Raw genomic sequence first — 14834 nt, forward strand, 5'->3', positions numbered from 1 at the left:
CCAGGTAAGTGTGGCAAGTGACTTCAAATTTATCTTGTTTATGCATAGGTTAACTTACTGAATAGACATGAATGTGTTAGTTATTTGGCCCCTGTTTTACTTGTGACTTTATGGCTTATTGGACAAGTCAATTAGGCCTAGTGTTGAGCTCATTTGCATATTTAAAATAGATTTTTCCAAGAAACTTGTAAAACAAAAAAGTTCCTTTTCATGTATACTTTCACTGTGTGAGGTTTGATTGTGATAGGCTTCATTTTTTCCTTTACTCCTATGCGGGTATATTTTGGGTAGCCTATATTCGATTAGTGTATAGCTCAGTCATTTGCATATTCAAATTCATTTTCAAAGAAACTTGTAATACAAAAAATGTTACTTTTCATGGATACTTTCATTGTATAAAGTTTTATTTTGATAGGAGTAAAGGAAAAAAATAGCCCCATTGGGGTGTATTGTTGTCTGGCCTGGCACACATCTTGGATTGATGAGAATTAAACATATTTCCTCAACTAGGATTTCTTAGGACTTTTAGTATGTTGTTCTGGACACCTCATAGAAATGATCTAAGCTGCAAAAAATTATTTTACAATTAGTTTGTTTTTTGGTTCCAAAATGAGTTACTTTGCCTGGACTATCTCTCTGTCTCTCTCTCTCTGTCTCTCTCTCTCCTGCTCCCCCCTCTAGCCTGCACACTCCCCCTCCTTCTCTCTCTTCCTCATTTGTTTGTATCTTCGTCGTCTCACAGATAACTGTCTCCAGCTAAAGGTATGGTGCCATCAGTTTCTACACAGTTTCCATTCTATTTTACTTTCCTGACTATCAGCAGATCTACTTTAACATTAGTGATATTGTGGAAACAAACTCTTTTCATGTCTTGTATTTGTATTGCATTTACTCGCTGTCAGGCGGAAACCTATCTCCAAATTCTGCCTTTTTTTCTTTCTTTTTTCATAAATGGATTTTGTGGGTACCCAAAAATAACCTGTGAAAGCTGAGGTACTTTAAACCAGTTCTTTCCTCCTTTTGAAAAATTGCTATTTTTTAGATGCAAGGTTTCTTCCGCCCGACAGCAGCGTTACTGTACATAACCAGGGGTGTGTTCAATCTGCTAAACGGTGTGCACCATATGCTATGTTTTCTGAGTTGAACCTCATGTTTCCTCCAAACGGTTTGCAACAGGCTTTGAGGGATGTTGTCTCTTGTTTGGTGGCCGTGTCAGAGGTGTTACCAGTCAGCAGCAGCGATGTGTATATAAACCTTACTGTGTCAGAGGTGTTACCAGTCAGCAGCAGTGATGTGTATATAAACCTTACTGTTTAAAGAGGCAGCGTGCACAGTGAATGCAACAGACGGCTGCGATGCTTGTGTCACACAACAGGGTGTTCAAAGCCCCGCCATTTCCGTTTAAATAAACGGTTTGCTATGTTGTCGGGACTGAACTCAACCCAGGCTGCTTGCAGGCGGCTTGACTTCCTGCCTTAAGAGGAAGTGACTGCACCCTCCGAACAGACAGGCAGCATTGAGGAAGGAGAGTAGTGTTAGTTTTCTGCTTCCTCTGGAGTTGAGGCAATACCTGCTCAGAGCTTTAGATTTAAAACAGGAACAGAGACATTTCCTTCATGGGTCAAATTAGTCCACCCCTCCCCTCTATCTCTCTCTCTCTCTCTCTCTCTCTCTCTCTCTCTCTCTCTCTCTCTCTCTCTCTCTCTCTCTCTCTCTCTCTCTCTTTCTCTTAGTTTCAGCTTACAGTTTTTCACAATTGTTAACACACAAAAAGCGAAAATTCTGCACAATTTGCACAACCTTCACCTCATGTACCAATCGCTTGACCCAATTTGTGACTACTTCACACTCCCTTATCTGCATTAGACTCTGACTTTCCTTCTTTACACTCTGATGTCAATTACACATCACCTTGTTGTCAAAACACTACACACAATGTTCAGTTGTTGCACACACACTTCTCAAGTCAAATCTCAAAGCATCAACCTACAACACACAAATATTCAAATCTCTAAACATTCAGGTCTGTTGAGCAATTTGCAATCAGGACTGCAGCATAAAAGTGCCTTGACCCTCTGTTTTGTTTGGTGAATGGGGGGGGGGGGGGGGGTTGTTACAGTATTGTACTGTTCTCTGTGTGTACCAAAATACTGTTAAACTTTTTTTTGCTGCATATTTGTGTGCTGTTTTATGTTTGACTATGAAAAAAGTAGGCCTACATGAGACATTTTACAAAAGGAGAAATGGCTCATTCTCCAGAGTCATTGTCATTCATATGGTGTGTTCCATTTCTATGATTGTGTTTTCAATTTTGCACTTCAGTGTGCTGTACATGGTTGGTAGTGTGCAGCAAATGCTTAGTTGTGTGTACTCAATGAATGGTATGTGTGTGTCATTTGAAAATATGGCTGTGTACCAAATGAAAACACCAGTTCCATTTTGTGAACAGTGAAGAGATTTGATGGCAAAGAGTCATCTTGCAAAGAGAGTGTCAGGTTTAGCATTGTGTGTGTGTGTGTGTGTGTGTGTGTGTGTGTGTGTGTGTGTGTGTGTGTGTGTGTGTGTGTGTGTGTGTGTGTGTGAGGTTTTCAGTTTTGTGTGTGCAGTTTTGAGAAAGCCGTTATTGTTTTGAGAAATGTGTGTTAACAATTGTGAAAAACGGTACAGTAATAGTCTAGCAGCAAGTCGTCAAAGAAGGCTTTAGTTTTCCAGTTAGAACAAAACACAACAGTGCTTTTTCCATATCCCATTACTGTTTGTAATGAAATTTTCCTTTGATGCCAAATTATAATTTTTTTAAATTCTTTAGAACTACACCAATCTCTGAAAAAGAGCCAAATTAGGCCAGTCCGAATAGGAGAAAGGTGACAAAAAAGCCCATAACTTGAGAATGCTCACTCTTATCTTCATCAAATGTGCTGAAGTATGAACCAGGTGTCTGCCTTACATCAGCAAAGAGTCAGAATGTAATTTACCTGAAAAAATATTGAAATATAGTCCTACAAACTTAGCTTTAGTTTAGGTGGAAATTGTATACTTTTGTGGTGACAGGAAAAAAGGACAAATTTACTTTTCCCTTTTTTATCAGAAAAACATGAAATCCTGCGAAATACATTGTTACTGAACTGCCTATGATGCTATTGAACAATAACCAGTGGGTGTATGGAGATATCTCACACAGTTTTATTGCAAATGGGGTTTCTTTAGACACCAAATTAGGTAATTCTGAATGAAAGGTGCAACATCCTATTAGTTAAGTTAAGTTAATGCTCACTCTGCTGGTCATCATATTTGGGTAGGTAAAGACCAAGGGCCCTATCTTGGTACAGGCGATATCCGCTATTTGCGCTTGGGCACCTGTTTGCGTGCCTTAACGATAGCAGTTCGCCTTGCGCAAGTGTCCAGGTGTTATGCAGAGTTTTGCACCCCCGCCCGGCATCAGCAAAATCCCCACCTCACGGGAGCATGTTGTAATGATTTATACATAAATGTAACTGTTTAAAAGTGATTTAATTGTCTGGGTAGATGTGACCTCCCTGTTTTCTAAGTTAAAACAGCCCCGAAATATGGTGGTGATGCAATTCTCGGCGGGGATGCGGAAACGTTTGCGGTACCTGCCGCAAAATTAGAGCTGTGCCAAATCATCTGCATCATTTGGGCGGTCTTAAGCACCAGAATTATTCACAGGTGTGGCCAGGCAATGCCTGGGCGTTACATCAATCAAACCAATCAGATTCCTGTCTCGCAATCGTTGTGTTTGCGCGAGGCATGCAATATGCTGTAATTCTCTCCATGCGTAATAGAGTGGACTCACTCATGCCGAGGACAGAGAGATGGATAGAGCTTGTTGACAGATCGTCTATGGTGCCAACGACCCTCCGGGTTATGGGATAGGTGAAGGTGAATAGCATATTGCAAGTAGGCTAATGTCCATTGTCCAACAAGTTTTCTCAATTAATTTCCCTCTTTGCGATATGATCAAAGTTTCTCAGTGAGTTATAGTTGATTGCCTCCCTGAATTACCTGCTAGTTTTAGCAGCAGAATTTGATGTCCTGGCATGGCACTTCTGTGCATAATGACATATCCAAAAGGAATTTTACTCTGCACTGTGCGGCGCAGCACGGAGATTATGGTGCGCTCAAGTGCAGCGGGGTATTTAGCACATAAGAGGTGCCTTTAAAAGCTCTTAGCGCAAAGTAATTGCGCACTGCTGACGATAGGATAATGCCATCTATCAACAGATTTTTGCGCCGAAACGCCTGGTTTGGCATGTGGCACGCCTATGTCCAAATGTCCTATGTCTAAATTACTGCTTTTGCGACGATAGGGCCCCATAGTCAGAATGTGAGTAAACCAATAAAGTAAAGTTTAAAATCCAAAATGACAAGCCTCTAAAACATAGAGATACAATAGTCTAGCATGCAGGAGGGGCCTTCAGATTGTGAGGTACCCCTACCAGAGTTAGAACAAAACCATTTTCTTTTTCTTCAGGGCCTCCCATTCATGAAATTGATTGTTGAGTATCTTTATTTTAAGGCAAAAGTGGTGTAATCAATAGATTAGGGTTGCACGGTATAGAGAGGCAAAGTGACCGCCTACTTCCTGCTTCAGCACCATAGAGATTTTCATCTGCCATTTTCTTTCCCATGGACATTTTGTAAAATGCTTATAAAAATAGTTTTACTTCGTCAAACCAAACGGTTCAGATTTAGAATCGAGAGACCATAGAACATTTCACTCTGACCAAAACTAAAAAAAACAACAACAAAAAAAGTTTCTTTAAATACACGATTTTTTTACGTTTTGGTCCGAGTGAAATGTTATGTGGTCTCTCCTGTCACACTGAACATCTTTGGAGAACTCAACACCCATTTCCTCTTGCCACACTGAATTAGCTTTCAAAACAGATTTTTTATTTAATGACATAATGAAGGAGTAAATCTGAGATATAAGTGATCTCTGATCGAGTGAAAGTTTAAATAATTCCTCCCATGGAAGTAAAATTGGCATAGAAGGGAAAGAAGGAAACCGAGAGGTTACACATTGTCATATCTGAAGATAACGGAAGAGATGTGAGCATGGCAAATCATATGTACTTGAAAGGGATGAAAAAGTAGAAAATATATTGTCCTGGTATAGATCACGAAAGTAGATTTCCACAAAGAAAAGGTAGAGTCTAAAGATGAAGGGGGGATAGGTGATTGAGAGTTATGGCCCCAAAGCACAGGAAAATTTAAAACGGCACCAGAATTGATACCAAATTTTAAGAGAAGACCGAATAACTGTTTTTTTTTGTGTGTGCTGAGAAAGTGAGATTGGATAGGAAGAATATAGCTTTGTGTTCTTTGTTTGTTTTCAAGATTCAAGATTCACTTTAATAGCCACAGTAAGTAATCAGATTACTTAGACCTCAGTCTCCTGCCAGGGGGGAGGGCCTCAAAGAGTTTATGTCCTGGGTGGGAGGAGTCAGCCATGGTTTTCCAAGACTGCTTCAGCATCCTGGTAGTGTGCAGGTCCTGAAGAGATGGCATCTAATCATTATAATCCTTAAACTTTTAAATACTTCACATTTCCTCCATACTGTAATATATACTGTTATATACAGTACTGATTTACTGTAATATAAACTGTTATGTACACTACTTATATACTAAAATATATAGTGTTTTATACAATACTGATACTGTACTGTAATATACTTTAGGTTACAGAGAAGAGGATGTCGCCTTCTATCATTCTGACTTGGTTGCTGTGGGTCTGCCTGCTGGCTGCAGAGAGCCTAAAGTCCCGTAAGTTTGGATTTATTTTACAGGCTTAGCTGAACACTGATTATTTATTTATTTATTTATTTATTTATTTATTTATTTATTTATTTATTTATTTATTTATTTATTTATTTATTTATTTATTTCACATAAAGGGTATAAACTGAACAGAAGCATATTGAATTCACTGGGAAAAGGCATTTGCCGTTTTCAAAATGTTTAATTTTTAAATTTGATAAATTAATAGATCTCGTAATTCTGAAAATATTTTAGAATTATGACAATTATGTCATAATTCTGCAAATATGCAAGAATTCTGACATCATTCTGACGTAATGATCTTGGTAAATCCATATGGTGGTGGGGATGATTTCAGTAAAGACCAACATGACAGGCTATTTAAGTTGATCAAGATTTATTTCTGTGTTGGTTTGAGACATTTGCAGATACTAGAGACTTTGAGCGAGTCATTATTGAGGCCTTGACATTGTGTAATTTCTCTCTGGAGCCAATATGCCGATATAGAGTAGTGCTGCCTGGTCTCTACAGCACTATAATCTCTCAACATACATGTAGACTGATATGGTTTAACACGTACCAAGTCAATATACAGTAGTGCTGCCTGGTCTCTACAACACTATAATCTCTCAACATACATGTAGACTGATATGGTTTAACATGTACCAAGTCAATATACAGTAGTGTCTGGTCTCTACAACACTATAATCTCTCAACATACGGTACATGTAGACTGATATGGTTTAACACGTACCAAGTCAATATACAGTAGTGCCTGGTCTCTACAGCACTATAATCTCTCAACATACATGTAGACTGATATGGTTTAACATGTACCAAGTCAATATACAGTAGTGTCTGGTCTCTACAGCACTATAATCTCTCAACATACATGTAGACTGATATGGTTTAACACGTACCAAGTCAATATACAGTAGTGCCTGGTCTCTACAGCACTATAATCTCTCAACATACATGTAGACTGATATGGTTTAACATGTACCAAGTCAATATACAGTAGTGCTGCCTGGTCTCTACGGCACTATAATCTCTCAACATACATGTAGACTGATATGGTTTAACATGTACCAAGTCAATATACAGTAGTGTCTGGTCTCTACAACACTATAATCTCTCAACATACGGTACATGTAGACTGATATGGTTTAACACGTACCAAGTCAATATACAGTAGTGCCTGGTCTCTACAACACTATAATCTCTCAACATACATGTAGACTGATATGGTTTAAGACGTACCAAGTCAATATACAGTAGTGCCTGGTCTCTACAGCACTAATCTCTCAACATACATGTAGACTGATATGGTTGAACACGTACCAAGTCAATATACAGTAGTGCTGCCTGGTCTTTACGGCACTATAATCTCTCAACATACATGTAGACTGATATGGTTTAACACGTACCAAGTCAATATACAGTAGTGCTGCCTGGTCTCTACAACACTATAATCTCTCAACATACATGTAGACTGATATTAGCCTAGGTAAACCCAGCCACCACGTGACCTGCTCTCTCAGTTCCCAGTCACTATCTACAGTAGTGCTGCCTGGTCTCTACGGCACTATAATCTCTCAACATACATGTAGACTGATATGGTTTAAGACGTACCAAATCAATATACAGTAGTGCCTGGTCTCTACAACACTATAATCTCTCAACATACATGTAGACTGATATGGTTTAACACGTACCAAGTCAATATACAGTAGTGCTGCCTGGTCTCTACGGCACTATAATCTCTCAACATACATGTAGACTGATATGGTTTAACATGTACCAAGTCGTTACTGAAGAGAGGACCTACTTGTCTGGACACAGACTGGGCGTGGTTCTGTAGGCATTTTACCACAAACATTTCGGTCAACCTCTCACTAATTGCAACAATACCAAACTCAATGGATTTTGTGTGCTCAATATGTTCTAAATGAGAGAGTAAGGAATCCTATGAGGGAAAGCTTTGAAAATTATCTAATGATCCTACCAAAACAGACACTACAGTTTTTTGAAATTGTATGTTTAATTGTGCAAATGAGGCATAAATATACACAAATTTGCATATATTTCCAAAACAGAAATTTGAATATTGGATAAAGCCAGGCTCAAAATTGTGGGAACATAGACACGCTCCCCTTTTTAGAGGGGTGGGAGAGGTTAGGGTTAGGCGTGGGGGGTGGGAGAGGTTAGGGTTAGGGTTAGGCGTGGGGCGTGGAGGAGGGGTCCTCGACCCCCCCTGACCCGACCACCTCAGACCCTCTAACCCTAACCCTAATCCAGACCCTAACCTTAAACCTAACCAAAAATCCACACAAAAACCATTTTCCATTTAACAATTTTAAATGGACAAATGTTTCTACTTTAAAACAAAATGGAGACTGGGTTGCATTTTGTGGTCAAATGCACGAATTACTGACTCAACCTGTTGCTGTAACACAGTCTCAGTATAAACAAGCAGCACCACCCAGTGACCTAATCTGTTACTGCAACCAAACAATGTTCCAAAAGCATTGCAAACATATTTGAGACTGTTCCAGGTTCTGCATCTTAAATGTGTTCAAGCTGGTCCATGTGACTCAAGACACAGTCAGGCACTTCTCACAACTAAAAATCATGCACGTTGTTAAATTGCCCCTCACACACTCATAGGCCACTAGTGTGCACGTGAAATGTGCCTCTACATGTACACATCCTCATGATTTAGTATGAATTATGAGAAAAGTAATACAAAAAAAAAGGCTATTTCCCTCCAGGTGAATGCAATATGAAGTGTGACAGTTTAGCCTAATAATTGTCCATTTTCCTGTTGCTGCCACAGCTGGTCTGAAGTCCTACAGGCAGTAAACCAGCAGATAGCCTCCTATAGGAGGCTCAGACCAGAGATGAAGTGGTCTACAGACAGTAAACCAGCAGGTAGTCTACTGTAGGAGGCTCAGACCAGAGATGAAGTGGTCTACAGGCAGTAAACCAGCAGGTAGTCTACTGTAGGAGGCTCAGACCAGAGATGAAGTGGTCTACAGGCAGTAAACCAGCAGGTAGCCTCCTATAGGAGGCTCAGACCAGAGATGAAGTGGTCTACAGACAGTAAACCAGCAGGTAGTCTACTGTAGGAGGCTCAGACCAGAGATGAAGTGGTCTACAGGCAGTAAACCAGCAGGTAGTCTACTGTAGGAGGCTCAGACCAGAGATGAAGTGGTCTACAGACAGTAAACCAGCAGGTAGCCTACTGTAGGAGGCTCAGACCAGAGATGAAGTGGTCTACAGGCAGTAAACCAGCAGGTAGTCTACTGTAGGAGGCTCAGACCAGAGATGAAGTGGTCTACAGACAGTAACCCAGCAGGTAGCCTCCTGTAGGAGGCTCAGACCAGAGATTAGTTAGTTAGTTAGTGACCTTTATTTAACCAGGAAGAAAAACCCATTGAGATTCAGAATCTCTTTTGCAAGGGGGTCCTGGCCAGGACAGCAGCACAAATAGTTTCACATAATATACATGTGAGAGGAAAAAAAAGCAAAAACAAAAACAACATAAAACCTGTTACAGAACTGGGTGCAAGCCACATCAGTACATCATAAGCATCACCGTTCAGTATTAGCACATGTGCATTCACTACTCAAATACTCCTTAATTCTAGTTTTAAACTGCTCCATACTTGGTAGATAATCCAGTTTAAAATCACTCTGTAATTTAGACTAGGACGAGGGTGCAAATGCTGTAAAAGCACTTTCACCAAAAACGTCCTCGTCCGAGGAATGACGTACAAAATCTGTCCATCGGACCGGAGATTTCTCCTGGTGGTGATTTTAGGAATCAAGAGGGAACATAAGTAAGGAGGCAAGTCACACAGAATGGCCTTATAAAGAAAACAATACCAGTTTTCCAATCTACGATTGTGCAGAGAAGGCCAACCATCACTCTCATATAAGATGCATTACATTACATTACATTACATTACGTCATTTGGCAGACGCTTTTATCCAAAGCGACTTACAATAACACATTTTTGTCAGCAATAGAGCAATCAACTATGGAGCACAGTCTATGACAACTACAACTTCTGAAGGAACAGTGGTACAAGTTTAGTTTAGGTTAGTAGTTTTTTTTTTAGAAAGAGAGAGTGATGCAGTGATGACGAGTACGAAAACCTGAGTCTGTTACAAATCTTAATGCTGCATGATACACTGAATCCAGCATTTTCAGAGAAGAAAGATTTGCATGCATGTATAAGATATCACCATAGTCCAGTAGACAGAAACGTTGCCTGTATAAGCCTTTTTCTCTAAACTAAAGGAGAAACAACCCTTGTTTTTTATAAAAGAAACCCAGTTTCACCCAGAGTTTCTTTGTAAGACACTCAATATGGTGTTTAAAAGAGACTTTCTTCCAAGTAAAAACCCAGGTATTTGTAGACAGAAACTCGTTCAATCACTTTCTTATTTAGTGTAACAATCTGACAGCCATCCTCTGTCTTCTTTGATTTTGAAAAGCACATCATTTTAGTCTTGTCAGAATTTAGCACAAGTCTCAATTGATGAAGATTATTCTGAATAACTTCAAAGGCAGATTGCAGATGTTCTGTGGCACTTGCTAATGATTGAAGCAGAACAATGCAAAATGGATGAAGTGGTACAGCACGACTTCATTCAATAGTCGAGTACTGGAAAGGACAATAACTCACAGGGAAATAGAAAACAGTAGAACATAACAGAAAAGAATAGACACCACTTAAGAAATACTGATGTATTATGTATCAAAATAGCATTATGTATTAGTAGTATTAAATAATTTTTTTAATACCTTGAAATATCTACAATGTGTTGAGATGACTTCACTTTTCCAATGCAAGTGAACCTGTTTTAATGTCACTAGTTCTGCTCCGCCCCCTCTGACACTGCCAAAACACACGCTCACATTTGAAATCTCACAGCTTACATTCGTTTTGTCTTTGCAGAAGAAACACTCTACGGGAAACTAGGGGGCAGAGTTGTCCTCAAGCCAGACTTGTCCTCTGTGAGTAGCTCCATTACTACCGTAGAGTGGTACCATGGAACTGGCATCGCCATGCAGTGGAATGGGCCGAATCAGCCGATAGATTCCTACCGTCAATTCAAAGGTAAACTGAGACACAGGGTGATTTAAGCTCAGATTTAACAGGGGGAGGGAGGGACAAGTTGTTCTCTCAGATGTATGCTGATGGTGCTGTGGTTTTTATGCCTGCGCCGGTGATGGCCATGGCCGGATGCATGATGTTTTCAGGTTGTACGTACGTCTGTCTGTATGTACATCCGTTCCTTGCTCGTTAATGCAATATCTCAGGAACGCCTTGATGGAAATTTCTTCCAATTTGGCTCAAACATCCTCTTGGAATCAAGGAGGAACTGAGTGGATTTGGGTGGTGTTGGAGAAAAATATAAGTTCCATGCCATTTCCTAATCAATAAGCTATAAGCTATAATTGCATACACATAATTAAAAAGTTCAAGGTCACTGTGACCTCACGTCCATCCGTTCCATCAAGGAAGGGGGGGGGGGGGTAGGTAAAAGGAGCCATAGCTAGGGATAGGAAAGTTGTAGAGAGCCTTGATTCGAGGGGTGGGTAGGAGAAGTGGCTAGGGCCTAGTCACTCCTCCTCCCACCACCCACACCCCACCCACAGTGGTGGGAGGAGGAGTGACTAGAGCCTAGTCACTCCTCCTCCCACCACCCACACCCCACCCACAGTGGTGGGGGCTAGGGAAAAGGGACCATAGAGTACTGCAGGGATGATGTATTTTTGTAGACTTACCCAGAAGTCACTGCACTTCCTGGTTCGTAGGTGTAAAAGGCAATGAGATTTTTGCGTGGGGATTTCGGTTGAATGCATGAAATAAGGTAAATCATGAGAGACTAAGAAGGTTCAAATACACTTTAATGATACAATAAACATTTTAAGGTTTGGCATATGACTCCCTGACTCCGCCCCTCCTGAGATGGCGAGAGGAGGGCATCAGCAGTGCATAATTTAGAAAATTCCCCCATAGGGAATTCTTCAGGAGTCATGACGGTGGTGGGAGGGGAGGAGGTGGGGTAAAACAAGTGCTTCAAGGCAATCACGGCCAACTGTGGCGACAACACAAATGTGGTTAGCCTAACAACAGAGTAAAAACAATAACTTCAAATACACTCAACCGTGATTGGCTCAGCAGAAAAGTGGGGGAAAGGGATTGGCTTGAGCTGATTGGCTATTACTAGAGGGGGGAAGCGTGGGTGACTGTGAATGGATGGGAAAAGTAGGCTATGAATGAAAGGGGGGCATGAATAACAAAGTATGGTGTGATGTGGATGAGCAGGGCATTGGCTGCAGAGGTAACCTTCATGATTGACATTAGTCTAAACCTTTGTTGATGCTTGACTCACGCTGAACGTGAGCTCACGCCTCCGTTCACACCAGACACTCTCCTTTCCTCAGTGCCGGGCTCGGAGCTGCTCCCCCGGCCCCCTCCATTTACTTCATGCATGGCAGCTTCAAGCTTCACGCATTAGTGTCCGTTCACACAGGACGCTGAAGCAACACTCAACCTAAGCTAAACCTACGCTGAACCCACAAGTTTCATTTAGGCGTCCTTGTGAACAGGCGAAGCCGTTCACACCAGCCACATGCATGTCAGACTCATGCCATGTCTTGCTCACGCGATCGTTCAGGATTCAGTCCTATTTTCCAAGCGTGGCGCGTGTGTGGGTGGTGTGAACGGCTTCGCCTGTTAACAAATGAAACTTGTGGGTTCAGCGTAGGTTGAGCTTAGGTTGAGCGTTGCTTCGGCGTCCTGTGTGAACAGCCAATTACGCTTGGAAAATAGGACTGAATTCTAAACAATTGCATGAGCAAGGCTTGAGCAAGGCACGCGCGCGGCTGATGTGAACGGCTTCGCCTGTTTTTCTAAATGAAACTTGTGGGTTCAGTGTAGGTTGAGCGTTGATTCGGCGTATGGTGTGAACTTCACATCTGTGGTTAAGAAAAGTGTATGAAACAGTGAAGTTTGTGTTCAGCAAGATCATCTTTACAAATAAGGACCACTTTTATGACCTTTGATGCATAAATGCATTTTATAAGAAAACACTTCAAAAGTCATGAAAGTACTACTCATTTTTTGTGAACATTATCTTGTGGGAAAAGCGATCTAGGTCAATACTGCACCAATTTCAAAGATTTCTGCTCACATGACTTACTGTAGTTACACATAAACAAATATGAAAAAAGGGATGTATGATGCAGGTTGAAAAATACAGAAATAGCTAGCTACCCCTAACTATGTTATTGCATATTTGAAGATCGTGGTGACCTGAACACTTCAACTGGAGAGATGATGATCAGAGGATTGACCAGAGGAGACAGTGGATTCTACACAGCACAGATCAACAACGTCAACGTGGACAGACAGATTCAACTCAAAGTCATCTGTAAGTGTTTTATTTTGGCAGTTTGACCATTTTTAACTGGGTGTTGTGGACTTGGGTCTTGTTCTCCCCTGAATTTCCATAGGGACAACCAGCAAAAATCGTGGATGTCAGCCGACATTACTGTTTTTCAGAGGGTGTAGCAGGTTCACTTTTAAAGATAGTGTAAGAAAACTGGTATCATATGAAACTAAAAGACCTAAGGCAGGGATTCTCAAAGTTAAGAATGCCATGGCCCACTTTCAAATCTGAAAATCTTCCGGGGCCCACCCAACCCTTTAATCACAACTCTGATCAGCACACACGACTGAGATGATGTATTTCCCTATATATTTTTATTTCATTAACAGAGCATGTGAACTTGGTCATAAGGGAAATTAATAATCCATCCACATACAAAAATTGAGGCAAAATACCCAAAAGCCAGATTGCCAAACATTTTATCTCCCTTACTCATCAAAAATATTTGCATGCATAACACATTTGTTGAAACAAAATGTGATGAGCAACAACAGAATAAATCAATCCACAAGCTATTAATTTAGGCTGTGCTCCTTATCTGTAAAGGGCAGATGTGTGGCTAGCCATTGAACCAATTTTCATTCAGATAAACTGAGCTGAGAGGTCAAGTTTAACCTACCATTGGTACCAAGCATGTTATGGACCAATGGATGCCTTAGGTCTTCTAGTTTCTTCTGATAACAGGATCTTCACTGTAGCTTTAAAAATGACCCTGCTACAGCCCTTTGATGGCCCGCGAAAATCAGGAGTGTTGGCAGACCACTTGCGGCCCACCTGCAGTACCTCCACAGCCCACTAGTTTGGGAATCACTGAAAGGCATCCATTGGTACCCTGTCATGCTAGCTTGTCGGGAAGGGGGCTAAATCGTGCTCCAAAGTTAGTCAAGGTTTTGGCAAGGGAAACCTGGCTTTGACCTTTCACCTCAAGATATCTGAATGAGAATGGTTCCATGGGTACCCACGAGTCTCCCATTTATAGATATCCCCACTTTATGCTAATCATCAAATCACTTTTTGCATGCAGTATAAATTATATTTTTTGCCTATTCTATTTTAATACTTCTGCATACTGGGGTCTCTAAACCATCTTGGAATTGCATAATTTAGGTATGACTGGAAAGCAGAGACTCTTGTGTATTCTTGTGTAGTCTCCATAGACCTATTGTGACTTCTAGGAGGAGAATCACAGCCTCATGAAACTATAACTACAAACTAGAGTACCTCGGGCATTCATGGGATGTATGGCCTTCCTAGGTATATTGACAATAAGGAGGGTTTTGAACAATTTCCAGAACCTAATTGCTTGCCAATCAACAAAAAATGCATGAATTCTGAGCATTTCCATCAATCCCTGAGTGGTCAAAAACCGAAAACAATTGACCCCCCCCCCAACACACACACACACACACACACACACACACACACACACACACACACACACACACACACACACACTTTTAGGGGGGGGCTTTGTTGTCCACATGCCCCGCTTCTCAAACCAAAGTTACGCCCCTGTCCAAGGGGGCAACGTCGATCAGAGAAAAACTTTGCAATTGTGGAAGTGCTAATAACGCAGTTCC

General features: G+C 41.0%; 1 protein-coding gene across 1 annotated transcript in view; it reads left to right on the plus strand.

The window, feature by feature from the left end:
- Positions 1-5717: 5717 nt before the first annotated feature.
- Positions 5718-14834, plus strand: part of LOC310797409 (uncharacterized protein) — a gene marked incomplete at its 3' end in the record, with an annotated part of 90493 nt that continues 81376 nt past the window's right edge. The window contains exons 1-3 of the mRNA XM_083659778.1: positions 5718-5790; positions 10752-10913; positions 13108-13236. Of these exons, the coding sequence (XP_083515904.1) occupies positions 5721-5790; positions 10752-10913; positions 13108-13236 (361 nt within the window). The 5' untranslated portion in view covers positions 5718-5720. The remainder of the gene's footprint in view (positions 5791-10751; positions 10914-13107; positions 13237-14834) is intronic.

This window comes from Poromitra crassiceps (genome assembly GCF_964638095.1).
Source record: "Poromitra crassiceps genome assembly, chromosome: 23".
NCBI lineage: Eukaryota > Metazoa > Chordata > Actinopteri > Beryciformes > Melamphaidae > Poromitra > Poromitra crassiceps.